The 27,938-nt window shown below is 39.5% G+C and overlaps 3 protein-coding genes and 1 long non-coding RNA gene across 7 annotated transcripts in view; 1 reads left to right on the top strand and 3 right to left on the bottom strand.

Moving 5' to 3' along the window:
- The window catches only part of LOC147139955 (cytochrome P450 3A30-like), a 68,471-nt gene extending 67,810 nt beyond the window's left edge, over positions 1 to 661 (bottom strand). Inside the window, exon 1 of the mRNA XM_086044615.1 lies at positions 521 to 661. Within this exon, the coding sequence (XP_085900741.1) occupies positions 521 to 540 (20 nt within the window). The 5' untranslated portion in view covers positions 541 to 661. The remainder of the gene's footprint in view (positions 1 to 520) is intronic.
- hhat (hedgehog acyltransferase) lies at positions 583 to 19,848 on the bottom strand. 3 transcript variants are annotated; one of them, XM_086044612.1, is made up of 12 exons: positions 19,789 to 19,848; positions 18,742 to 18,879; positions 18,600 to 18,664; positions 18,204 to 18,317; positions 17,524 to 17,718; positions 16,406 to 16,621; positions 15,465 to 15,642; positions 14,542 to 14,692; positions 12,892 to 12,927; positions 7,983 to 8,184; positions 7,061 to 7,205; positions 583 to 726 (listed from the first exon to the last, which is right to left on the bottom strand). In XM_086044612.1, the coding sequence occupies exons 2-12, from the start codon at positions 18,848 to 18,850 to the stop codon at positions 641 to 643; spliced, it is 1,497 nt and encodes a 498-aa protein (XP_085900738.1). In that variant the 5' UTR covers positions 18,851 to 18,879; positions 19,789 to 19,848; the 3' UTR covers positions 583 to 640. The 3 variants fall into 3 exon arrangements, with proteins under 3 accessions (XP_085900738.1, XP_085900737.1, XP_085900739.1); XM_086044611.1 differs by having other exon boundaries at positions 19,659 to 19,795; XM_086044613.1 differs by having other exon boundaries at positions 17,524 to 17,604; positions 19,659 to 19,795.
- The window catches only part of LOC147139950 (uncharacterized), an 89,770-nt gene continuing 81,237 nt past the window's right edge, over positions 19,406 to 27,938 (top strand). For both annotated transcript variants that reach the window (XR_015088582.1, XR_015088583.1), the window contains exons 1-2: positions 19,406 to 19,481; positions 19,857 to 19,887. This is a non-coding gene — a long non-coding RNA (uncharacterized LOC147139950). The remainder of the gene's footprint in view (positions 19,482 to 19,856; positions 19,888 to 27,938) is intronic.
- myoz1a (myozenin 1a) lies at positions 20,411 to 24,960 on the bottom strand. The gene is made up of 6 exons (XM_086044621.1): positions 24,776 to 24,960; positions 22,558 to 22,644; positions 22,272 to 22,459; positions 21,931 to 22,195; positions 21,612 to 21,771; positions 20,411 to 20,963 (listed from the first exon to the last, which is right to left on the bottom strand). Exons 2-6 carry the CDS (start codon positions 22,640 to 22,642, stop codon positions 20,729 to 20,731), a joined length of 933 nt encoding a protein of 310 aa, XP_085900747.1. The 5' UTR covers positions 22,643 to 22,644; positions 24,776 to 24,960; the 3' UTR covers positions 20,411 to 20,728.

Genomic DNA, 27,938 nt, shown 5'->3' with positions numbered 1-27,938 from the left:
ATTTCAAACTCATCTTTCAACAACAGCCTTGAAATGAAATGGCTAGTAGATGATTTGGTTTCCATAAAATTGCACTTTTCAAATATCCACTTAGCAGATCAAAAACCATACACATACAGAAAAGACTTTCCATAACTTTTGCTAACAACCCAGACTTAACTTTGCTCCCGCTTGACGTACAAAGATCTCAGTCTCTCAATCAAGATGCATTATGTAAATTTACTTCCTTGACATCAATTACTACTTTCCTATTTAGACAAGTCTTTGGAGCCATTTTGTGGTATCTTAGGATACAACAGAAATTGTAAAAAAAAAAAAAAATCCTCATGTACTGTATGTATGAAGATAAAAATCAAAAAGATTTGGAGAGACTTGCTTTTGATTTCACAGTGACGACATGTATTTTCAAATAACGTGATTTCACGTACCTCCATATTTTGATGTGCACTATGCACTTAGAGTGTGTGTGGTGCGAACTTCCTCTACCAAAAAAACATCCCCCCTGCAAGTTCCTGCTTACCGTTTCACTTCAGCCAGCATTTCAGTCAGGTTCCATGGCGGCGTGCCAGGTTCCGAGTGTGGTTCTGGCGCAGATGATTTTTGCTCTTTTTTTTTTGCTGCGTTGCAAAGTCAAGGTGACTCACGGTGGGTGAGGAGTCCACTCCAGTCCCACCTGGGCGAAGCAGTAGAGGAAGGCCAGCATGGACGGCGCCACCGTGGACCAGCCTGGTACGAGGAGAAGCATAAAGGAGCCTTTAACTCTTTTTGACTTTTGAACATCAATGCAGCTAATGAGCCCGCGTGTTGCGTTTGTGTTCTATTTATAGTGGCGTGAACAGGTAACGGCAGCTGTCGGCAGCCTCTCCTGAGCTGGCTGGCTTCCCTCCAGGAACGTGCACCTGCAGCCGCAATACTTGTTGGATTTTTGATTCCATTTGCTGACACTTAACAACGCCTTTTGCAAATGTTTGGACCCTGCGTGACCCTCAAAGGGAGCCCCGCTGTGGTGCTAAGACGCCCCATCGTTTTGTCTTCACACCTATGTAAGTTTCAAAACAACACAAGCTCAAATGGTGCTTGCATTGACAACCACACCTCTAGTATATGCCTTCTTCAATAAAATGCTTTATATTTCACTGAACATAAAGATTAATTGGTTATGACCTTTAAAATCTGTGGTAAAGATCTGTGGTAAACAGCTATTAGCATAGCACGTGCTGCTTTCAAAGCAGATATGGCATCTGTAAAGCTGTAATACAATGCGTCTAAAGATAGATGATATTATAGCACATGCACATTAGGAATAGTGATTGATTTGTTTTAAATTATTTGTGTTGTATGAAGAATATTACAATTTCAAATATTAAAAGTATCTTATGTCATTTTTATTTTAAGTTATTTCAAATCAATACCATTTTATTTCATTCATTATGATCTACAGAATTCATTTTGAAGTTATTTTTAAATTCAATATATGATAACTTAGTTATTAATTAAAATCACATATTTATAATACACATAATATATGATAATACATGCAATTTAATGTTACTATATATTAATTAAGGATAAGGTTTCATGTAAATATATTATTTATATTTCATATGAATACATTTTTAATTAAACATTAATTACAATTATACATTAATCATACAGCAGGCCATTGTAAATAGAAAAATATTGTCTATTCATTCTTTAGGCCATTCGTATTTTATTATTAGGTCATTATTATACGCATATTTTTAAAATTTGTATTCATTTTTTTTCATCATATTACTCCCACCTCAATTAACTTCTTACCCCAGACAGCCTTGTACTCTGCGCCATTGAGCAAATCAACACCACTGGCCACTTCCCATTAGCCTTAAATGGCAAGGCCATGTGTCAAACATGCGTATAATGGCACGCGCAAAAGTAATGCCTTGTGATTGTGGTCCACGAGCTGGCAGGCTTCCACCCACCGACACAACGCAATGGGTCAAAGACAATAAATATCCAATTTCCCTCCGCTGATTGCTCCTGTGGCTTTAATCAAGTGGTTGCTTAATTGCGCCACAGCTTCTTTTTCCCTTTCTGCCGCTTGATTAATACTTCTGCCACGCAGGCCACTCACTGGAAGGACAGCACGTACAACGGCACCATAACGACCGAGGCAGAGAAATACAGGACCACCATTTTCAACCAGTCCATCAAATAAAGGCCTCCCTTTAACCTTGCCATCAGAAATTATGATAAGTTGCCAGCTAGTAATGATACTAAAGTTGGTTCATCAACGCAATTGCTCACACACAGACATTATTAACTCCTGAACCCATTTGAACACTGTTGGTAACCAAAACAGCAGCGCCTAGGCACATACATTTTCCATAAACAAATTCCCAGCGCAGTATTTAAGTCAATCGTAGATTATGCGAAAATGTCGATTAGCGTAGGCTAATTCAAATCGACATTGCAATGTAGTAGAAAGCAATTTTCAAAATACAAAGGCTGCAATTTTTGGGAAAAAAATGGCTTCATTTCAGTTGGTTGGTAGGCTTTTTAAAATATATATGTATATTTTGCTTCTTTATATAGTGTCTTTATAAGTTCATTGCTTAAGAAGTGCAGTCCACGTTTACATAGCATTGTTTCATAGAACAGCGATAAATCAACAGATTCTTTTTTCCCCGTTATTCTTGTAATCTGATTCATGACTTGTAGACTTATGTTCAAGACACACTTGTTTGGTAGAATTCTGCTAGTGTTTGTTAAAAAATACATGGGAAAAGGACCTTAAAAAAATAATTGCATATTAATTCTGCAAATGCACTATTGTGGGGAAAAAAAATCAAATAACTGTCAGAAACGCTACTATTGGAGTGTAATAAAAATGTATTCATTTTCGGTACGAGTCTGTACAATACCAAGGTTCCACACGGAGCATAATTCTCAAAAGACTTTCCTAAAAAGAAATCAGTGCCAAACTATTTGTGAAATTATGTGGCCATGGTTGCGCAATTTAGTGTGATAGTGACCAATCAACAAGTTCAACCTCAAAAGCCACCAAGCGCCATTTTTGGCAAAATTAGGCCACGCCTACGAGCAGACTGCTTATCACTCGCTGCACCCGTGACTTCACGTTCTGTAAAAGTAGGTCGCGATGCCCACAATAGGAAAATGCGGTTCCCAGGGCGACAACATTTGAGACTGGTCTAATAAATGCGTTAAGCGCCGCGTATATATTATTCACAGAAATGCATTTGTATAAACAATAGAAACAATAAACAATAAGTAAACAATAGGCCCCGTCACTACTGTGGTGACTTACTGTTCCAATGCCACATGGTTACAGCAAGAGCCCCCGATGAAAAGTGTCAGTTTTAAGTGACTATTATGGGATGTAGCTCGCTAGACTGCCAACACTACACTCATGAGCAGCGAGGTCAGAGGTGCGTCCCACTGTGGCTGGGCCTGATTTAAAAGCATTGATCTGCTGTTGATGAAGCGCTACTGTGTCTTAACGACGCACACAACCTCTTGTATCCTTCTATTATTAGCGGCGGAATGAACCATTTGGCCAACTGAGAGTCCCAGTCAGAGTTTCTAGTTCTCAGGCGTGAATAATTCACACTCAAGAAATGGCACTTTTAAACACACAGTGTTTCTTTTTGTAGGTTCCTCGTCACTTATTTACAGCCAGCCGACAGTTATGTGTGCATGAAGAAGGTCAGCTGAGAAACATTTCTGAGTGAATTATGGCCTTCATAGTGAAACAACATTTCGTCTGTCAACACAAGGACAAAATAGTCATGCCACAACAGCTACTATTAATAATGATAACAGTAATATTTAAAGCTGAAAACAGTGATGAACGGGTTCTCACACACAGTTTTTTTTCTTTTTTTTTTTTTAATCGTGGCTGGACAACTTCACTAAAGAACGTTGATTCTCAGAGTGTGGAACGAGTACAACTAGTGGTATGCTAGCTCCCTCTAGTTGTACGTGAAAGAATCACTGCCTAAATACGGTTTTCAGATATATTTAACGTTTTAGTACAATATATTTGCATTTAACCTTTAAGAACTGTTTAAACTGTTTTTTCGTTACACTGGTCAAATTGTACATAATGTGACAGTGGTTTCAAATAAAATTAAATCTGTATTATAAATAAAAAGGAACTATTTAAGGGAATCCCTAAAATATACATTTCCAAGCAATTGGTGCATTTGGGGCTTGTTGAGGCCCCCGCAAAAAGGTGCCCTTGAAGACTTGTAAACACCCACTCGCAAATCTGCTGATTTGATTGGCTGGCCAGTCAGGTGGCAAGAGTTACAAGCACACAATTGGTCAATTTACTACAATATACAGTCGAGTGCAAATTACGACTATAAGTACAAGGTAACACATTTTCAAGATTGTTCGCCTTCTTAAAGAGAAAAGCAATAATAAGCAGAGAAATTAACGCAACTCTCACGTGGATTTAGTCTCGCCTCAGGTTTGAAAGGAGCACAATTACCTATATTAAAGACATCTATACTTGTAATCTAATAACCTTTTAAGCCTTTTTGGGGGGTTTTACAAGATGTGGAACTGAGTGAGTGCGTTATTACGGTTTAATCACCTGCAGCTGCCCCACAGCAATTAAAACACTTCTCAAATATTTTTTGTAATGTTTCCTACAACACTAAAATGAAAAATTCTGCTTCATCGTGTTGGAATAAAGATATAGGTATAATAATAAATTATTATTATTGTTTATCTATGGAGATAACAGTCTAGTATGTTTGGACTGGACTTCATGGCCAAAAGTTTTGGGAAACATTTTTTCCCTTCTTTAAGTTAGGTTTTCCATCCAAGCAAGACATTTAAATACCAGGGGTGCTCACATATAGGCTATATATTTTTTTCATTTTGTGAAAAGAAAAAAACATTTGGGGACTACAACAATGTTAATTTGACCCCATTATACTTTTAATCTGATGCACCCCAAGGACGTGTGCACCAGACATTGGGAATCATCTTTTTGGAACCTAAAATCACACTTGGGGAAAATAATTATTTAAACAAGTAATCATTATATTATAGTAGACCGCCGGGAGTCTTTCAATCTCACACATCTCAATGTTACTTTTAAATCCAGGTTAAAAACAGATTTTCCCCCCCCGTACCTATAATTAAGTTCTTTTATAGCATTTTTAAAATTAATTTTTCCCAAATGTTTTTCTTGTTCTGTATGTTCTTTTAGTAATTTTAGTAAGCTTTTTTTTTTAATTTCTTCACATTACTTTTAAATGCATTTCATTCTTTTGTTTGTAAATCTTTTAAATGTTCATACTTTTAATTATGTGAAGCACGTTGAGTAATCTTGTGAATGAAATGCACTATATATAGCTGCCTAGAGCTGCCTTACCTTACATGCACCAGTTTGGTAATTACATTTTAATTTTTTCATGACATTGGGGAAAAATAAACAACATAAATGTGAATTCATTTCACCAGAGCAGTCATATTTTTAAACTGAGGTGCATACACCGAATTCGGTAAGGTTAACAAGCAAGGTACAGTATACCAATACTTTAGTTTGTAAATTAAGGTAATAAAAAGCTGCATGTACTGTATTGAACAAAATGCTATTTGGTGGAATATTAAAAAGGTGCTTCGTGATGGTGAAACAAACAGTTGAAAAGTTTTTTTAATTGACTCACAGCTGAAAACAACTGTGCGCAGCTATCAAAGCGTTTCTCAACCGAGTGGAAGCTCCCTGCCTGGAACCGCATGGCATGATCCCGTAGAGGCCCGAAAAAAGAAGAGTGGATATTCCTAACAGAAAGAAAGGTGGCTCTGGGTCCACGCGCCAGTAATGAGTTGAAGGATAACGGCGGCGATGAAGAGAGCTCTCTGCTGGATGAAGACTGATGACGCTGTGACTTTGGCGAGCAAATGAGCCGGGCTTCAAGCAGATGTCCCTCTATTTGGGAGGCGCAAAAAACGCAGCCAAATGCACACTGTGGAACAGCAGCATCTCTAAGTGGAGGCGGATCTGCAGGAACAAAAATACCTGACAAAAGCCTTTCCAACTGGCTGAAATGCCACGAGAGTGAAACCCCCCCCCCAACCTACTCGCAATTTTCATGCTCTTCCTATAACGTTATAAAACGATTACAAGGTACAGCCAAAGTCTGTTGAAGTGACACATTTCCACTAAGAGACAAAATCTTTCTATGTCGAGGAGGAGATAAGTTTAGCTTGGGTTGTTAGTGGATCTTAGAGTTTTTTGCGGCATGTGCATGCACATGCACATTTGTTGTGCGTTTTTTCCCCAAAAACAAATAATCTGTCGTGAAATTAATTCAAACGCCATAATCTGTTCTAAAACATTTTTTTTCTTAAGCGTCCTAAAAATGAAATCTAAAGAAGTTATGTTATTGCTGTACTCACTCTAATATTTGTGTGTTGGATGTGTTTCTTTAAGGGGCGTGGTCTAGTGAGTGACGTCAAGAGCTGGAGTTGGGTTGGTTTGTCTGCATGTGAGCGTTTGGGCTTGCGTTGTGGCCTGCAGCGGCTGCTTGCGAGTGTTCTCATTTTGTATTTCTGTTTGATGGTCTGAAAATGTCTGGCAGTGAATCAGTTAAATTTTAGTGATTATTTCATATTCAGCATCTTCAATTGCATTCATGGCTACTGTTTACTAACCTCACAAAAATCAAGACGTTAAAATTGTATGTAATTGTGTATGTAACGTGTCTTGGTGTTGGTGCGCAATGTCTTGAAATTCCTATGACGAATAAAGTTTTCGTTAGCGCACAGTTGTTGTCCACGTATTCATTGTCCTTGTTGCTAGCGGTGATCGGGCTAGCCGAAGCTAGCGACATGAGGTTTACCCCAATTCATGCTGTCAAGCCAAGCATGTGCCCGTCGCATTTTTTTCTTGCGTCATCACAACATCTGGTTTCTGCTGGGTTGCTACAGTGGCCCACAGGCCGTCGGGCCGCCATTAATGTTGAACACTGAGGCATTACACCACTTTTTTTTTAATACGACACCAAGGCAATGGCGTGTCGGCACGGAAGGCCGGCGTTACCTTGCAGGAAGACGCGCTTCCAGAAGATCCTGCCGACGTGAATCCCCCCGAGGAAGAACAGATTAGAGAGGATGAGCATGGCCGTGGAGAAGGAGCAGAGCAGCGCGGCGCAGCGCCTCCTCGTTGCCGCAGAGGAATGCCGCTCCTGGGAAATCAGTGCACAAATAAGTGACGTGCCAGCCATGAGAAGCGGCACAAATGCTGTGACGGAGACGCCACGGAGCGCCAATAACAAAAGTGTGTCGAGCGACAGCGCAGCGGCACAGTCGGACCTTATTACCGCTTTGAGGAGGCCAAGCTTCTCCCGAGAGCGAAGAGAAGATGGTGCCCCGTTGCTGCTAATGTATTACAAACACACTTTTACTCACTCTGACTGCACACAGCAATTAGATGTGACAGCATCCAACCAATGTGTGTTATGTACTCAAAGCATTTGCTTTTTATTCAATCAAATTATAGTACCCCCTTCGCCCCTTTTTTAGCTTTGAAAGATTTGATCATGAACCAACCCTTTTAAGCAAACAGGCAATTAAGGGGACATGTAGGACATCTAGACATCCTTGTAAAAAACTCCACCATGGTTTGTTTGTTTTTGTACAACTTAAAGATACATCAGCCTAGACTTTGTAATGTGGATCTGATCCAGATTGCACTCGACATTTTTTTTTTGTTTTCAGTTAACATGCTACGCGATTTTCCACACAAAATATGTTTTGGAATGCTGGTAGACCCCCCATTTTGTTTACAAGATGTAAATCTCACCCCAAATTCTTGGTCAAATTCCTTATCATTTTACTTCCGAGAGTCCACTGCATTAACACAGCAACATCGTAGAAAAAGGAATGGCTAAAAGCCTTGGAGTAGGTCTATGCTCCTGCCATATTTGTAGACACAGTATGTGTGCGGAGTGTCTGCAACTTACAAAAAAGGAGCGAACGAGCGCTGAGCCAAGGAGAGCCTTCAGGCCGGTTTCCACCAGAACGCCCAGCCAATTCATCAGGGCCCAGTACTGAAGGTAGTCATGGCCACCGTGCCAAAGGCAGACGAAGCCAAACGCCAGCGCTGTGGATAACATTTTGTACGTCACTCCGTGATGTGAACCTCCCAGAGGCACGTAGATGTATCTGCAACATGAGCGGGAAAGGAATGATTTAAATAGGCAATTATATGCGTAAAAAACAAACAAACACAGAGACGATTTAATTAGCATTTCTCAGTACGTAGCTAATGACTAGTGCGGATGTGAAACAAAGTGGGGTTAAAAATGTCCGCCCTCACCATGCGTCATGTCATGTTCATAGATTTTTAATCAGATAAAGGTAGCTCTGATGCCTGGAGAAACAACAACAACAAAAATAATAGATGCTCCCCAGAATAACAATTGTGGCCCCGGTGTTATTAATGATGCCACCGGATGGAATGAATTGGGGTTTTTTTTTCCCCCTGTGATTCACACAAACATCTTCCATCACCAAATGCTCTTGGCAGACAAGGTTCAAAGTCTACTGGTGTCTCGGATATGATACAGGTGATACGGATATGATACCCTACAGGTATGTAAACTTATGAGCACAACAGTATGTCTGCCAGCTAGTGGTGAATGGTGATATATACAGTTGTGCTCATACCCCTCGGGTATGTGAACTTATGAGCACAACTGCATGTGATTCATTTTTACACGTTTTCAGCTGTCAATAATCAGATGAAGTTGGTAGGCAAAATTCTACTGTACTGTGTATTTTTGAATGTTTGACATTCCCCAATTTAAGTAGCAGTAATTGGTGTCAAGGAAGTATGCTGAAGAGATCTACCTCAACACCTCAAGTTGATTAACTATTAACTTCTGATAATTTAGTGAAACCATTTGTCATCCATTATTTCCACAGTTATTCCCATGCATTCTATTCCAAGTTACTGGAAACAATTCTATGTTTATAATCACCAGGCAGCTATAAGTGAAGGATACCAGGTGCCAAAACCATCAGATGTCAATAAAAACTATTTGATATCGTCAACTTTGGACCGAAGATACAGCATATCCAGTATGCTGTAATGGATCTTTCGGGGGGAAAAAAAAGTAAAGTTGGCGGCTTACTGGTATGTACTTTTCGAAGTATGTCAAGAGACCAAAAACCATAATGCAGATTTTGCATACCGTACGCGATAGTGTACCACCGTAGCCTCCAAGCCAGTGTAACAGCCAGCCACTGAGCTAGCATTAGTGGCAGTCATCGTCATTTAAAATTTGTTTCCTGGAAATGGCGATTATTCATATGGTGAAAGGCGGTTAACATGACGCTAGGGCATACACAGTAGGACGGACCTGGAATACTGTTAATTTCAACATGTAAAGTAGATGATGCATAGAAGTTAGCTCCACTCTTGTTTTTACCTGGATGAGACTCACCCACGCCAAGTAGCAAAAACACTTTCGCAAATTAATTGGATGCTGGGTGTAGAGATGTTTTGGGATATTGAAACTCTGTAAGTGTATCGTCTTTTTCGCATAAAACATACTCAAATTTGGTCCTTAAGGCAGAAGCACTCTGTTGGAAAAGTTCAAAACCCCCCATAAAAACCCACTTCTCGTATGTGAAATCATCACTCATTTGCAACAGAACTGGAATCAATAAGCAGAATTGTGAGGCAGGCAAACAATTCTTCAAATTTGAATCAAATTACTGAGAACCAGTTCTCAAAAAGAACAGGTTTTCGATTCCCATCCATGCCAATATGCCGTTTCGCCTCGGTCAAAGGTGGATTAATATATGCTTTTCTGTTACTGATGCGTCAATTCAGCAGGCTCTCCGTGTGAAAGGGGCTCTCTGCCTTTCCGGTGCTGCCGCAGACTCATTATTTCAGCTACCCCGCGGTTAATCAAAAGTTCCTGAAAGATGAGCCAGGTTTTCGGGAGCTTTGAAAAGAAGGGCCAGCTTGGCCGCATTGGCAAGTGACAGCAGGTGTGTAAGCAGATGGATGGCAACCAGCAGACAGAAGGGCAGTGTTGTACCTTTACTACATAGAATGCGACCACTATAAGCAGATGGTTGAATATAGATTGACAAGTGTAATATGGATTTTCTCACTCTCTTTACGTAAATGAGAATGTAAATGCTCAGCTTGTTCATCTAAGATGCGCATTTGCACGGATTTGGGATCAAACGCTCCTTTTCATATGCACTTCAGCTGCAAAAACTCTAATTTAGCAGCCGTCAAGGACCCTCCAGCTGGCTCCATAGCTGTACCTGCAGCAGGTAATGGAATGAGAAAGAAGGAGCCACTTAGCAGCCAGGGGAGACAGGTATCGGTGAGTCATGGTTTCACACCCACGCCATCCTCCTCGGACTGTTTGGGCGCAATCTCGCCGCCGCATTAAAGGCTGTTTAAAATCACTTTTGACGAGGAGCGGGACGAGCGGCGCATTGTGTGCCGCTTGTCGTTTTTTCATCTATGGTTGTATAATTGCTGGAGATGCCATTAAGGATAAGGCCATCGGGGGGCGTGTCAGTTTCCAATGGACACGGGCTGAAATAGAAACTTTCATTTGCAATTTAAATCCTTTACTAATTGAAGCCACTTCAACAGTCTAATCCACCAGACGTCATACTGAATAAAACTGAAGAAAAGACACAATGTAGTCAGAAGTGTTTGCTTTTGATTAGTTATAACTCATATTATCTTAGCTATTCCTGATATATTATTCATAAGGCTTATCCCACATTGGTGTTTAAAGGGGATGTCAAACCGAAAACTTTCCTTAGAATAATATGTACTATGCAACTCCACTGGTCTAAATGCGGCATTCTGATTAATATTGCGTTCAAGCAGCAAAATGTACCCGTTTTAGCCATCTCGGAGGGCGGCCATTTTATCACTTGCTGTCGACTGAAAATGACATCACTGTTGCTCAGGGCTCAGGTAATGACCAATCATGGCTCACATGTTCTCTTAAGATGAGCTATAGTTATTAATGTTAGTTCACTTTGAAACTAGAAGAGTACACAATCCATTAAATGTTACTAACATCTTTAAGCAAAGCAAACAACATCTGCAATTTCCGTGGTTTTGCCCATGAAACATCCCGGCAGCTGTTATCCCATTTTTAAAAGAGGGTTTTGCAATTTGTTAGTGGAAGACACCAAGAAACGGAGGTAGCAAAAATAAATTAATCTGTCCGATAAATTGGGGAAACCTAGCAACCACATAAAAACCATGTCAGTCCGGAAAACCGAAAAAACACCATGGGCATATTGTATTAATTGTAACGTTCAGAACTTCCTTTTATCCCTAACGTAAAATAAAATCTGAATAAATTCATTCTAAGTGGTTACCACATCTGTTTCATGAGTTCTGAGGTTGAGGGTTCTAATCTCGGCTGCAGCCTTCTTGTGTGGAGTTTGTATGTTCTCCTCATGACTGCGTGGGTTTTCTTTTGCTACACCTGCTTCCTCCCACATTCCAAAAAACATGCAAGAAATGTAAGGTCCCCCGAACACTCTAAATTGTTCTTAGGTGTTAATGCTTGTTCATCTATATACAATCTGTGATTGGCTGGCAACCCATCCATGGTCTAACCCATTTCTCTCGCTAAAAGTTAAGAAGTTTTGTCTCCAGCTTTCCTGCGATCCTAACGCAATGAACAGAAATACTTGAGAAAATGGATGGATTTAGGCATGTCAAAACAAAGCAGACACCTTCACTAATTAGTACTGATTAGTAGCATCCTGATTTAAGAAAAAAAAAAAAAAAAAAAAGAAACAAAAAGAGGCAAGGGAGCGTGTTCTCAGACAAGCGTGGCACGGCGGCATCTACGACTTCACGGAGCAACGTGCCTCCACCGAGCGGATCGCAAACTCCCGACAGGCCGCAGCACATTCAGTGGGGTTTGATTCATTAGGAGGCAGGCACGCTAATAATAAAAACGCGAGCCGTCCAAGGCATATGCCGGCAAACGGCGCTGGCTGCTCCATATGCACATATTCAACAAAGGATGCATTTCTCCAGGGTTCTGCGGGTGGAAATACAACAACAGACACGCACTTGCTATTATTCGCCAACAACGACAACATGCAAGCTCATAATCATGAGAAAGCCTCCATGCAAATGCAGCGTCCTTGTCTATTTATGACCAACTGTGCAAAGCAGCTGCAAAATGGGACCCCCTGGCCAGCCGCCGACTTTTTTTTTTTAAAAGGTTTTTATACAGTTACATATTGACGAGTTCACTAAGATGCCAGAATGAACATGTGCAGTAGGGAATAAATACAATGCAGACAGATAGATGGGCAAAACAACAACAACAAAAAAGTAAAACTACTCACTTGACATTTTGGGTAGTGGGCATGAATGTGTTTGTAGTGCAAGACTGTCACCTGGTGGCATTTTATAGCTATTGCTGAAATCAACTAGCAGCATGTACCCTTACCTTATAAAAATAATGGATTTGTGTATCGTGTATTTATGTAATGATATTAAATTAACTGTGCTGTATATATTTCACTGAGAAGACATTTTCCTTTCTTCTAGAATGTAGAAGGATAGATCGATGTTTAGACAGATATGAACTGGAGGACGGATGGACCAACGATTCTAGCTTGCTAGCTAGCTAGCTAGCGAGCTACACACATACATACATTGAAAGACAGACAGTAAGAGACAGAAAGACAAATGATCAACAGAAATATAGAAAATATAAGAAATATAGAAAGTCAGATGGCTCAACAGACACACAGATATTTGTGTGAATGAATGAATGTATTCATAAACAGAAAAAACAGAGAGCGAGACAAGATAAGACGCAATGTGTGCACAACTTATGAAGGGCCTCTTACCTGAGGAGCCATCGATACAGGCCCTTGTCAAAATGCCTATGAGAGTGGAGAGACAGAGCGAGAGATGGGGAGAACGTTAATTGGATTCACACATTTACATGATAATACCATGAGCCAGGAACACCTGAGCTCCACTGGCTTCATTATGCTTTATACTAAATAAACGCAGGCATGTTGAGGAGAGTACCATTTGTATGCCAGACGCGCTCTCCCTCCCGCTCTCTTTCGTCATTAAGAAGATTAGAAGAAGCATGTCTTCCAGAGTTGTTGCAGCCATAAAACGCCGCCTGTTTTGTCCATGACGTCGGCTGACAGCTTTATGCATTCCTTCAATACTGGTCGACATGGGCCAGCTCAGCGCACGCGGGATTGGCGTGCGTCATGGCTCAGCACTATTGGGCCAACTTGTCTATAGAGAGATGCGCACAAACGCAGCCGTCCATCTCAGCGTTACAGCCGGCCGTGTCTAAAAATGTCTTGCATATAAAATGGGTGGCCAGTGATATACCCGAGTCTGCTTTCATGTCTTGTATCTCAGCACATTCTGTGAACATTTATAAACAGTCCACGTTATACTTTGTTAACTAACATTCAGTCGGCGGCACAATGGGAGGCTTCCGCCCTCATTCCAAAAACATGCTTCTTAGGTCAGCTCATTCACTGCCGTGGTCATTTATGTTTATCAACTGGAATATAACCGTTTACTGCCACCAACAAATAATGTTCGTCAAGTCACATGAGAAACTGGAATGCTTGCCGAGGGCGAAGCCAACATGCTAACCGTAACTTCGCCTATGTTCTTTATAATGTATTTAGAAAAAGCACATTTTAAACGAGATTATGAACGGTTATAAAAATTAAACCTTGACACTTAAAAAACCTCCGAGTATTAGACGTTCCTAGTCAGGACTCTCAAACATACAGATATGTGGGAAGTATAATATTACTGACGGTGATTTATAATGATACAGTCATGACTTATTATACACCCATTACGTACAGTAGCCTGTATAAAACTGTTGATATGCGTAGGTCTTCATGGCTCGCTTCCCTCCACTGTGCTCAAAATAGGGATGTTGCTCACATTAGGACCACTGTTGTAATTTTTGTTAAGTCTCTTTTTTTAGAACTGTCTGCCAATGTCTGGAAATGTTGATGTAACCTCACAATTCCCTTTTGCAAAGTAAGGACCTTCGTTTCTGCGTGACACCTTGATCAACAGCGCCCCCTACAGTGTAAAGTCAGCATTGTCTTGCAAGGCTCGTAAAGGTAGCTTGCAAATAGGTACTTCTCTGACATGCGCAATATCGGCAATAAAGATCATTTATGAAATTGATTGCTGTGTGTGTGCATGTGTGTGTTCTGCTACATTAACCTCTCACTCTTTAGCTCCATTAAAAATAAATAAATAAATAAATAAATAAAATGTAAGATGAGTCCTTGAGATCCACAGATGTCATGTGGAGGTGACCCGGTGTGGTGATTGCAAGTAATGGTGGGCGAGATGATTCAGCGCAAGGGCCGTGATTGCCAAAGCGCAGACACACTTTAGAAAGCACTTGACATTAAACGCAAGTCTTTTCTCCTCAAGGATATATAGCACGCATGCTTCACAAGGAATGTGGGGGCCGCTAAGTGGATACAACTTACCGCCACATGCCGGTGAAGCTGTACATGATGCTGACGCAGCGAGGTAGACCAGGAGGGACCAGCTGGTCCAACGTGGCCAACATGGATGGAAGACCGAACAGGACCAGATACTTAACGAAGAAGAACTGCACCAGGGCGAGAGCTAGACCACCTGCCCAACAAAGCAATCAATAGTTAGCAATATATTCATATGATTATAATGTCAATGAAAATGACTCCAGCAACACTAAACCTACTATGACAAAATGCAAAGAATGCCACTTTTCATTCCCGTGGTATAAAATATATTTAATTTTTCAATTCGAAAAGATTGCCTTTTATTATAAAAAATGTACACCATTTTTTTCAAATTAAATTTTAGCACTGAGACTACCGTGACAAAATACATTTGATTACCGGTCTATAATTCATGAACTAATAGATTTACAATTGTTTTTAAAGCAAGCAATGCCTTTCTATTTGAAAAAAAAAAGCTAGAATGTTATAAACTTTATGTATGAAAAAATTCAATACAAATAAGAAAAACACTCGATAGACAAAGTCAACATCTAAACTGTAAGCCTAATTAAAATGCAAATCATCACATCTGAATAATGGAACAAGGTCAGTGAGAGCAAGTCTGTTACTGTTTTTATTTCTTAACCTTGCATGTCATTAACTTCCTTTGTAAAGAGGAAGATCTAAAAAAAAACATTCTCAAGAAGGGATGGTGATACATCCTCTAGAGCATCCTCTAGCCCCGTCAAAAATCTATATAGCTCCAGTTAAACCCTTCCAGCATTTCATTTGGTATTTCAAAATATATTTAGAAATCATTTTATCATCCTCCCTCCGTATCGGTCAAGTCTTCTTTTAGCACTGAGAAAAGAGAGAAAAAAATCCTGGAGCCGTGCCTGTGCTCAAGTAAGAATCTGTGCACTTACCTAAGGCCCACGGTGGCAGAATTTCCAGATAGGTCTCGTTGGACTGGATGGTGTGCATGTACATGAAGTGAATCATATACTCGGCGATGCACCACCACATCAGGATCCGTGCCGAACGAAGCATCAAATAATGAGCTCCTGGTTTGTGCTGGTCGCTCTCCTCTGCGGGCTTCTGCATCTGCAAGGCGACACCTCAACATCCATGAAGCGAACACATCACAGCAACAAAAAAAAAAATCATACATCTTCCTCAATTGCTTCCTTAGACATTGAACCCCTGTTTATTGTGGGGGATAAATTCCACATGTTTTTAACACATTTAAACTTGAAAACACACTTTGAAGTAAAGTTTTTGGGACAGAGCCCTGCCACAAATAGTGGGAAAAAAACCTACTGTAATTGACACCCTTCCTGAAAAAGTTAATCATTGTGTATGGATGGCACAAGATGGCAGAAAAGCTTTACTTTTGTCTAAATGAAGTTCCTCAACTTGTTTCAACATGCAGTAGTTCCTTAACACCAAATGCCACAAGATGGCCAAGTGAAGAGTGAATAAATGATTAATTAATGAATGCTGAACCATTAATATGAGTGGTTTGACTGTATTCCTTGGTGCCCGATTACTGTAAAATAGACACATAAAACAAAGGAGAATTTAACAATAGGATAATTTCACCTGACCGAAGTTGACTAGCTTAATGTTTAACAAACAATGAGAAATGCCATAGTCTGGCGAACAAGTTAACATAGATGTTAAGGTAATTATAAATCTTCAAACAACAGCTACTTTAAAAAACAAGGAGCAGCAACACATAAAAAAAATATATTCCCTCTGCTCTGTGGAAACAAAGACTATTACCGGAGGTCAGTTGGGGACCTTCATATTCCTTCACATCACTTTGTGTCAAATTCTTGCAGGCAAAACACTTTCTCTTGCTCACCTGCTCCACGTAGTCGTTAAACGTGATGATAGGTCCGTTGTAGAAGAAGGGATGGTAGAAAGTGTACGACAACAGCCAGCAGAGCTGCAGGAGGGCGGCGTCATGGATCGCGCGGCGCCCGCAGTGCTCCAAACTGAAGCTGATGAGCCGAAGAGTGCCTACGGCCACGCTGAAGAGCAGCAGGTAGTATTCCTCCTCATGCTCGTACCAACCTCTCTGCGGGAAATATAGGGGAAAAGTTTGGAAAGATCTGCTTTCTGTCATTTACATCATGTAAAGTTGGGGACATTCTTGTGTGAAATATGTTGGAGTGTTACAGATGGGACAGAACTATTTCCTCAAGTCTCAATTAAAAAAAGCTACTATTTTACAGCACTGTTTGTTATTATGATCCCGTTTATTTTTGCAAGGCACAGGATGGCAAAAATAATACATTGCATGTAATTTCAGTTTTTACAACAGGCATAACGATAATATTGTACATCTCTGTACATGACTGTTCAAAGGTTTGAGGTCAGGGCTGGCAAGAGTGTTTTATATATACACCATTCAAAAGTAAAAGTTAAATACGTATTTAATTTTGACAAAAAAAACATATTTTGTTTTACCCTATTGACAATGTCTAGACTGTATTTCTAATTAATTTTATGTTATCTTGCTTGAGCTTTTCATTTTTTCTAAGCGACCCTAAAATTTTCTGATTCAGTTTCTTCTGAATGGTAGTGTATATAAATAAACTATACATTGATATTAATGGTTATAATTTCTCTGTAATTTGAACATTTATGTTTTGTTGAAATGCATCTAATTATATTGTAGCATTGAATGCATTATTGAATTCTTAAATGCAAACTTATTATTTAAAATAAAAAAATAAATACAGAAAAAAAAGAGATTATTTTGACTTTTTTAATTCCAAAAATATTATTCAAATCAATGAAAAAGACAACAAGAAGATTTCGCCTTGGCCTCTTGCACCCTCTTGTGTCCATTAATTATAGTTTCACAATCAGCATCTGCAGTGGATGTTAAATATCAATATAGTCATTAAAAGCACCATGCCTGGATTATTTTAATTATACTACTTGTTTGTGTCGGCATTTAGGAGGTAACCCCACCTGAATGTCTTGAAGTGGTCGCACATGAAGAGTGCAGAGGAGCAGGAGGTTGCAGGTCCAACACAGAGCAGGCCTTCTGAGCTGTGCCACAGAGAAAGACAAAGCCACATGGAGAAGTAACACGGCCACTCCTCTGAGGCCCAACACAGCGCAGGCTGCAGAGAGGCCATAAACTGTGAGCGCCGCAACCCGAAACTGTTGACACAAGGTAGAAAAAAATGACTTAAATTGACATATTACATGCACCCCCCCCCTCCGCACACACACAATTTAAACCCCATGTATGTTAATAACAATTGGCACAATTTTCACACCAAAAGGATTTCCATTTAATTGAAGCGAAAATATGGAAAAAAATATTCTGTTCTTTACATATTATGTCATTAGTGTATGTGTTTTAATAAAGTAAAAAATCCAGTGCTAATTTAAAAAAAATAATAAAGATTACTTTTTTTGGTTTGGTACTTTTACATCAATTAGAAAAATTTACATACATTCTTAGATACACATTTTCAGAAATCTGCACCTCACAAAAGATTGACTTAATTACGTAATGTCACAATTGGTGGGTGGAACGGTACTCCAGAGACCCAATTTGTCGACAAACTATTAAAACGTCACTTATTATGTCGTCTTTAATTACTCATGAGAGGTTTTGTGTAATATGGGTTGATTCAAACCTGTGGGTAAAAGATGCTGCACAATCTAGATATGACAGCATGTCCAATCAGAGTCCATAGCAAGGATTTCTTAGCCCACTCGGTCCAAAAGGTCCACTCAAAGTCTGACGCATCCTGAACAAAACACAAGAAAATATACACCTTTTAATGTAGCCTTGGAAAGAAAGTCGGTCGGAAACGTTTTCTTACTATTTTGCACAGATGATGGGTCACATCCATTTTGGAAAAAGTTTTAAAATTATTTATCTTGGTCTCATTTTTTAAATCACAAAAGTTTTATGTTCAAACGTTTTTATATTGATTGTATGCATAATGTTACTACTCTCGACCACAGTTACAGCAGACACTGCAAGTCAAAGAAATGTCAAGGTAATGGTCAACATTTTCAAAACATACCCTTTTGAACCCCTTAAAAAGGCCTCTTTCCAGTTGACGTTCTCTATCCAATCCTGCTTCATGCTCTGAAACACAAGGGCCAGAACAGCTGTATTTCCTAAACTTTGCCAACAAGCTAAGGCAACTGCAAATATTTCTTTACCTTTTGAGAACCTGTGAAGTTCATAAAAAGAGTACAAATGAGAGCCAAAGGACAATAGCCAGTAGACGAGGAGCTCTGTCCGTGGTAGTGGCGACTGGACGGATGTCATCTGGTCGAAATTGCTGCGCTATACTGGGCCTGGCACAAGATTATGAAATTACAATACATTGTATAACACAAGTTTAGTTGCATACTAAGAGCTGTTTCTTATATTTTTTCCCTCTAATGGAGCTAAACAATGAACATTATTAGAAACAATAACCTCAAGAATAAACATATGATCAATCCATCCATCATTTTCGATTTATATTACAGCCTTATTCCAAAATGGATTCAATTGATTTTTTCCCTAAACATCCCCAAAAAGAAAGTTACTTTGACATTTTTACAAATTTGGTACAAAATGAAATGCAAAATATTCACACTTACTGTACATACGTATTCACAGCCTTTGCTCAAAACTTTGTGGATGTCTCAAAACCTTTTTTTTTAAATATGTCACAAGCTTGGCACACCTATCTTTGGGTAGCTTTGCCAATAACTCTTTATAGAAAAAAAACATCCATCCATCCTTTATCCAACCATTGCACTGTAAATACTTTTCTGAGCCAATTAATGAATCGTTTTTAATTGTGACCTCACTGACGAAAAGTGGAGATGATATGTCGGTTGCTAGGTAACGCCAAACGCTTTACGACAGTCCCGTTCGCGGCAAACTATCTACGTCTACGGTGGACAAAGTAAGTTAATGTACACGGCTGTGAGCGTATTGTCTAAAACATATCCGTTACAATTGGGCATGTTTGTAAGAAATTGTGAGGTTATTTCCCCCAGCCGTGTCATTACAGTTAACTACAATAAATTCTATCGCATCTCAGCGGTAGCTAAATTAGCGTCACGTTTATCTGGCGTGTTACCTAAAAATGTCAAGTGGCGGTCCATTTTGTTGTTCTCAAGCCATTCCACGCTAACAGACGGCGAGTCTATAGTTAAAATTCTACTTTAGAGCACTGTATTTAAAAAGTGACACAAAAAACATGTACTCACTTCCGCCTTGTGCCCTTCTTCTCTTGTGCTTCATGTTTGTCTTTCCTCAAAATGGCCGCCCCCTCCAGGCTGGGATGACTCGTCACTTGAAAGTGTACAGTAAGTAATTGTATTCATAAAGTCTTCGAGATATACCTGTAGAGTAAACGGTGCCGTGGTAGCTGTGGTAACTGAAAGTTGATCATTTAACTAATATGTTTTTTCTTATTCAGTGCTCAATTGCATGTACACAACGGCAAAATGTGGCCAGTGTTGGGAAGTAATAAAGTACAAATACAAAAGCCTATATAAAACAAATATTCGTCCTTTTTTACTTGTTAATTAAAAAAATATATTTTATTTACTTAAGTCGATTTTTCAGATATCTTTACTTTACCCGAGTATTTATTTCCCTGACAATTTACATTTGAAAGCAGATTTGTAGCCCACTTTTTACTCTTAATTTTCTCCCCCCAAAATAATTTCGCAAGTAAAATATTCAGGTAATAGGGATGCCGCTAAAAGGAATATAGAACATGGTTGGTGGAGCGATTAAAAGCCACTTCCTTTATATTTACACAATCCTTGTTGTTTGTGTGATCTCTTTTCGCATGCTTAAGTGTTACAGAATGAAGATAAGTGCTGCACTTTTAAAAAGGGATTTATTTCAGAGAGGAGCTTAGTTATAACAACCGTTATAACATGTTGGCATGCAGACACAATTGATTGTGATGAAGTCAGTCTATCCCTTTAAATGTTGTCAAAAACATCACCATTCTTTATTCTCTCGACACCATGTACATTTTGTTATTTTGCTTTTCCGAGCATGAACACGACCATGTGTGTGCCATCACAAAAAGCAACAGTTGTAAGGTCATCTAGCTTGAGTGTGCATGCCAGCATGTATTTGCATATTATGCGTTTGTCTGCGTGCGCTCAGTGGGCGTCAATAGCAGCTTCTTCAGAGCTCCTCAGTTTCGCCGTCGTAGGGCACGCCGTCCAGCTCCACGTGGATGCTGCTGGGCTCGCTGCTGCCCACCCAACCAATGGGCGTGCGGTTGAAGCAAGGTCGCAGGTTGATGTCATTCCCGTACACCACCGTCGGCTCAACTACCACTTTGGTCTTCTCAGTGTCGGGCATTTGGAATTTCATGAACTGTAGGGCCTTTTCAAATCCACCATAGGGCATGGCAGTCCTGGAAATGTGAGTCAATTGTCAGATTTATTGCGAGGACAACACAAGATAACATGCCTTTAAAAGCTGCCAAAATTCTTTGCTTTGCTGGGTTCTTCATTATCGACATTGGCAACTAAATGAGCCGTTTATGGCTCTAATTCTCCAATTTTAGTGCTATCTCTGTGTGAAAGAGACTGAAGTTTAACATGAGTTGTGGAGAATTGTTGGTGTACAAAACAAAAAAATGGGCTGAGTCAAAGAACAGAACCTTCGGGTACTCCACAAAGTGTAGCTCATTTTATAGGTTACCCCAGACTCTGATGTCATCTAACTAATAGCTGGATGCCAGCTGTGTGAAAGCGTGCAGTTTCTGAAAATATCCTGTTCACTGGGACAGTGGATAAATTGTCTACATTTTGTGAAAGCTCTGTGTGGACAAAGCTCAAGTTTCAGATGACTCATGTAGGATCATTCATGTAAAAATTAAGAACAGGTAGGGTCAAAGGTCAGAAACCTATGAGGTACTCCATAAAGTCGCATTGTTCAATTTTTTACAGCAGATTACATATGTCCTACATATGTCATACTGTCCTGAATGAAATCATTAGGCAGTCATTTTAGCCAAATATCACAACCAACAGACATAATTGTTTTTATAAAACTGTACCTGTTGAAACATTTGTACTTGCACAGTTCAATATGATGAGCAGGGCCGGGCATGAACCCTTTAAGGGTGGCAAGCAAACTTTCGTCACCCTTCATGGCCTTCTCCCATGGTGATATGTAGATCTTCGGGTGCTTCTTAGATGCATCATCCTTTCCGCCATCTACGAACAAAAAGGAACTGGAAAGTCAATGAATCAAGTCAATTGTGCAGTACTTATGCCTTACATTGGCCTTGGAGGGACAAAGGACACTTGGAAAAGCGCTCCTTCGTTAAGGTAGAAGTTGTAACAAATCGGTACGATTTCAACCTTCATACCAACCTTTTTGTGTGGATCCCTCACCCGATCCTCCATGTCCATCTTTGCCATGCTGACCTCCACCATGTTCACCCGCACTTCCTCCGACTCCTCCCGCTCCTCCAGCTTCTCCGCCCTTACTCCCAGGCTTTGGTGGAGGCATGGGAACCCCTCCCCCAAACACCATACCTCCATAATGCAGTTGACTGGCATCCTTGCTGAGGAGATACCCGCCCAGATGTATCGTCTGGCTGCCCATCTGACCGCCCACATACTTTTGCAACTCGTCCTAAAAGGAAGCCAGATCAAAGTGAACACTCTTATGTGCTGAATAAACCTGCGGTGGACTAGTTACTGTCAGCTACCATGGAGTCGCCGCAGAAGAGGTCGGGGTTGTTCTCATAGATGAACTTGTCCACCCGCTGCTGCCTCATCTTGAACATCTTGGAGCCTTTGTTCTTGAGCAGCGACAACTCCTCCAGCATTATGTCTCTTGGCGTGCCAATCTTTCTTCCCAAATCAAACTCGGATATCTTTACCACGGGCTCGTATTCTAGATAAGTCCATTGATCAAGTTAAATCACAGGCTCAGCGTTATAGTGCTCTTGTCAAGTTTGGTTGAGGATACTACACACTATCAGACAGACTTACCATCCTGAGAGATATTTGATATGTCAATCAGGACTTTGGTGGGCTTTCTCCTCTTGTTTATTGGGGTGGGTGTTCTTGCAGGCATGGCTGTTGGGGGTGAGAGGTCAGAGCAATGTTTGTTCGGCCAGTAGGGGAACCAATGAATCTCTTAATGTTGGGATTGTCATCTGGTTCGGACCCTTTGGACCGCCATTGTCAGAGTTTTGTGTTTTATGGTTTCTTATGCTCCATCCACATGCAATGATGAAAGCTCAAGTTTGTTTACAGTTTAGCATCACCCATCTGTCTAATTTATCAATAGTTTAAAAATTGGTTCTGATTGTACAAAATCCCATTGACAAGTTTGTCTTTTAAGGACTCCTGAAAATGATCAAAGTGACCCTAAAATTGCAGCTTCGTGCCATCATGGCAGATTCCAACCAAGATGGCAGACTCCATGAGTCTTTTCAAGCATGATTTGAGTCTAATGTGAACATGTCAAATTTCATGTTCTAAGTGATACTGGCTTTGGGAGCTGAATTTTCAAAATATTCCAAGGTGCTCTACCATATAGGTTATGATCTCCAAACCAACATCCCCACCCAGTGGGAAATTTATAACTCAATGTGGCGACAATAACAGTGCCACATCAAGGTGAAAATGGTTAGAAACTAAAATAGCAATTGGTGATTTTCGTATATAGTGGAACCTCCAAAGGTGAATTGTCAACAAATGGTAAGATCAAAATCTTTTGAAAAAAGTCAAACTTATTTCAAACCCTGATCATTCGCTACGTCATGCGAGATACCAGCAAATCTTGTAAGACTTCAGCTCAGGGAATTCTTTGGATCAGTGCTTCTCAAAATGTGGTACCCGGGCTCCCTCTAGTGGTATGTGAAGAATCGCTGAATAATATGTCCAAACTGTGTAGTATGTTACAGTTGCTTCAACATTTTTTTTTTAAACACAGTATAGTAAATTTGTTAAGTACAGTTCAGTTGTATTTAGGTTTTAAGTATAACACAGGTGTATAATTAAGTACTTCTTTTTAATTCTCTGTTATTTAAGTGTTAATTTTCAAACTGCATGATATTACAGTGGCTTACAATCATTTGAAATACTGTATACGTTTTAAAGCCACTGCTTTCAGTTCTTGAAGGATTCACTTCAATGGGGTGTTTTGCTGTTCCTTTGGCTTTTCTTGTGTTTGTTATTTAGCAATGCTACCAGTGATGGTAACGAGAACTCTGATGATAAAAATATTTGAGTTTTACTTTACAGTCGTTAACCCAGTTTTTCACTGGTGTGACAGTTAAGGGTGTTTAAATGTAACGTTAAACATCACTTGTGCAGTTAATCAATTTGTAAGGTTTGTAATTGGAGACAGTTTTGTGAATTTTTTTTTTTTTTAAACCAGAACAACAAGGAAATCTACCAGCATCACAAAACTGATTGTGCTTGATATTGAAAGTTAAGTTATATTTTGCATCTGGTTCAGAATTTATGGGACTTCCTACCTTCATGTTGTCAACATTTATGCTTTGTTTTTGTTTTGGTTGTTGTTTTTTTTCCCCTTTTCTCTTTCTTGTTAGAGGGCAATAAGCACCTCCAGTGACTTAAACATGTTGAGCACCCCTCTCTCGTTAAAAGGAAAAACATCACATTGAGTGACTGTAACACAACCCACGAGGCTATTTTTAACGTGTCCATCCCTAGCCAAGACATTGAGCGAAGAGTAAAGGCGTCATTTGACCATCAACGGATCTGATACGATCCATCAGCACACAAAAACACACCTGCAATTTTACATATTTTCGATATATTACGAAACACAAATGTTACTCAATGTGGTGTTGGTCAAATAAATCCATGGCCACAGTTTGAAATTCCCAAAGATGATTAAGTGCAGCTTCTCAGGTTTAACACCCCCCTTTTCTGGGTTTGGTGACAGCATATTACATCTATGCGGTGCCCAGAGTGGGAGTGTCAGCACACTGGCCCATTCCTTTGGTCTTTTGAACATACAAGCAGATCATCTAAGTGGCATCAAATTAATCAAATGAAAATCATTCAAAAGCATTCTCATTAAAAGGTTTTGCAGCATTGCAGCGATGAATCACTGTCACTATTTCCTAGTTTTTTCCAGAAAGGATCATTTCATTTGAACGTGCCGCACACGTTTACCTCTAGTACTTGTTTTTCAAATTTTAATCAAAGCTGTCAGATGACTAAAACTCACCTGCGTGTCTTTTATTTAATAATCCTGTGGAAGGCAGAGAAGTAAGAGACCCAAGATCCCGAGGTGACAGATCCCCCTAAAAGCGTACGTCTAGTTCTATCCCGGTTCAGGGGTCAGCACGACACCCACCCTACACTCAAATGGCAGGTTTTCTCTTCCACGCTGGGGCTGCGGGTGGCAGCGTTGTGGTGAAGGTGGATTTTGAGGAGTATGAATAGGGATGCAGGAGCTGCTAAGGCATGGAGGGGCGGGTGGGATTTGGGGGTCAGTCCTTCGGCCAGCTTAAAGTGCTGATAGGGATATTAAGGGAACAAAATGATTCTCCCAGATGGTTGTGGAGCGTATATTTAGCAACAGGAACGCAGGGAAGCCACATCAGTTACAAGATAACCCCAAGAGACCACAAGGGTGTGTTTCGGCTGCGGACAGGGTGAGAGGAAAGTGAAGGCGAGTGTAAATGCACACATGTACAAGGTGCAGGTGTGAGGTTAAGCATATGTCCAGGGCTGTTTGTGTTACAAAGTGCGAGTCAGTCACGCTACATCTGACATGATTATAGACTAGGGGTGGGCAAATTCTGGCCTACTCCATTCTTTAATCGATCCCACCAAGCATTGAGGCAAGAGACCTGCATTTACCTGTTTCCCCACTAAAATGAGATCAAATGTATTTATTTTTTAGATTCATGTGTCTCATTCACTAACTGGTTAATTTCTGTATTGTAAATCAAAAAATGTAAGTGAATAATATATTAGTGACATGTATTTTATTGAAGTGGTCCCTTGAGATACGAGTGACCCATCATCCGACATTCATGTTTTATAACATAGGGGCGATCATTCGGGAGATTTTTCTGCTTTGACTTGTGAGCTCTAGTTGAAATGCTATCGTTGAGTGTACTCAACTCAACTGGCTTGGAGAAATAATGAACAATCCTTCAAAAAAAGAGGCTTCTTGCTGTTTTCTACAAAATGGGTGGCGACTTGACAAAAATAGGGAGATGCGATCCAGGGTGACAACAGTTGACGCCCAGTGCTCTAAGCAACTAATATTTGAACACAAATGATGCAGCAACACATTTAAACTTTCAATATAACATTACTCAGTCATAACATCTGCAAGGACCTGAGAGGAGCTACTGTACAGACGTCCAGACATGTACTGTACGTGTTTTTCGTGTAAAATGCTTATTGAAGTCTCATTTAATTTTTTTCAAGAATTTCTTTTAGTTTCAAAAAAATTAAATGCATTTCCAATGGGTAGGGATGGGTTCCAAGCCCCGGTAATAAACTGGCCCCGGGTCTGAATTTTGAAAAACTGCAGTATCGATAAGCTCCGCCCATAATGGTTCTCGTAACGGTTTTGGAGAAATTACTCAAATTAATTTAAAATTGATTTAAGCTATATGAACGTTATTTTTTATTTATATTTATGTTTGCTTCACAGTCGAGAGGTTCTGGTTAGAAATCTCCAAATGTTCAACGGGGTACGCTCGCAAGTATTGGTGAATTGTCACTCATGTTGAAGAACTCTTTCAAGATGTTTGTTGGTGTTCAGTATTATATCACGTTACCGAATACTTACTTAATCTATTCCTATCATTTTTTTCTATCATTTTGTTAAAAAGAAATGCACAGTCATCTGTGGCACCAAGGGTAATATGAGTCACAAGTGAAGGTAGTTTTCAACTTATTAAAGGTATGTACGATGCAAGAGGTTAGTTATTTGAGAATTATTTGAGTATTAGATTAAAAAAGAGTGTGTGATATTAATCCCATGTACAGGCAAACCTTGAGACTGGAATTATCCATCCATATGTGCCCCAGTCTACCCACTGCAATACTCCAGCGCCACCAAGTGACAAAAAAAAAGAAGAAATTCACAGATCTTCCAGCATCACCCAGTAACAGAAAAAATAAAATAAAATCACAGTTATGCTTAATTTACAGCCAAACTATGAATATATATTCAAAATTAATTTACGTCTGAATCAGAAAATTAATTGATTGTGTCGTAAAAATGTCATTATTTTACGTGCATAGCAATGCTGTTTCTGGATTATTTCTGTTATTCCTCTTCTTATTTTGTGTACTCATCTATTTTCTGACTAAACATAGTCTTTTAAAAATCTATTGCAGTAGCAGCTATGAGTATTACACTGCAGTATATTATACCGTAGTATTGTTGTATAATAAACTATGGATCAACCGATTATTGGCACCAACAGTTGGCCTTTTCATGAATATTGGAATTGGCCGTTTTAAAAAAATCTACCAGATGATAAGAGATCATATTAAAATTGGGTAAACCTTGGAATTTTTTTTTCATGCTTTAAGAGCTGATGCTGAGCCTGGGAACTCCCTGAACTTTTCAATTTATTTTCAACTTAAATCAAAGCGACATAAAACATTAACATTACAGTTAGACTGAAATTTTGGAAAACTTTATTTAGTGTAGAAAACTTTAGGGAGCTATTTATTTGATGAATTTTTCATTTAACTGTCTCAGATATGCTGCTGAGAATGGGAACTTACTTTTTACACTTTTTGTTACAATTTGAAAACAATGAGGTCGATTGCCTAAAATAAAAAGAAAAAAAACTTGAACATATTGCAAATCTGAAAAGCTCTTTACTAAACATGCTGAAAGGTATTCAAACAAAGTTTTGGAGTTTGTTTTCAATTTTTTTACATATATATATTTTCCCTTTTGCTGCAAATGAATATTAGCTCCAATTAGCAGTCATCAGCCTCCTTCATTACTAATTGGCACCGGCCCTGAAAAAAAAAAACAAAAAAAAAAAACAGTCTTTCTCTATAATGAACAACTGGGGGCAGTATGAAACCAGACACATCAGACAAGTAGAGCATTTCAGATCGAATTTTATTCATCTAAAAATGTCTCATTTTTTTGTAAATATAAACATCTTCACACATGTCAATATCCAGACACATTTGTAATTATCATACTTTACACCGTAATATCCACAAATCCCATTTTGCGGCCTTGACATAATCCATTCAGTAGAAAACAACCAAAGTGTAACCTCTAATCTTACCTTTATTTTTTTTAATTGCAAGCATTATTGTTAAAGAAAAATCACAAATCTAAGTGCATCAACTTTTTGCCATCTTGGCTATCTAATCTCTATCCTGTTCCTTCC

This window comes from Filicampus tigris, chromosome 11 (genome assembly GCF_054856515.1).
Source record: "Filicampus tigris isolate MCC_2025a chromosome 11, RoL_Ftig_1.0, whole genome shotgun sequence".
Taxonomy (NCBI): domain Eukaryota; kingdom Metazoa; phylum Chordata; class Actinopteri; order Syngnathiformes; family Syngnathidae; genus Filicampus; species Filicampus tigris.
This window is presented reverse-complemented; position numbering and strand designations above follow the sequence as displayed.

Excerpts from the sequence above, each read along its gene's own strand:
- hhat (XM_086044612.1), bottom strand. The coding sequence starts at position 18,850 with ATGACATCCGTCCAGTCGCCACTACCACGGACAGAGCTCCTCGTCTAC. Across the intron at positions 17,719-18,203 it reads GCAGCATCTTTTACCCACAG|TTTCGGGTTGCGGCGCTCAC; the intron begins GTTTGAATCAAC and ends TTGTGTCAACAG. Across the intron at positions 14,693-15,464 it reads TCTGCCACCGTGGGCCTTAG|GTGGTCTAGCTCTCGCCCTG; the intron begins GTAAGTGCACAG and ends TTTGTTGGGCAG.
- myoz1a (XM_086044621.1), bottom strand. The coding sequence starts at position 22,642 with ATGCCTGCAAGAACACCCACCCCAATAAACAAGAGGAGAAAGCCCACC. Across the intron at positions 21,772-21,930 it reads TGAGGGATCCACACAAAAAG|ATGGCGGAAAGGATGATGCA; the intron begins GTTGGTATGAAG and ends TTTTGTTCGTAG. Across the intron at positions 20,964-21,611 it reads AAGTACAAATGTTTCAACAG|GACTGCCATGCCCTATGGTG; the intron begins GTACAGTTTTAT and ends TCACATTTCCAG.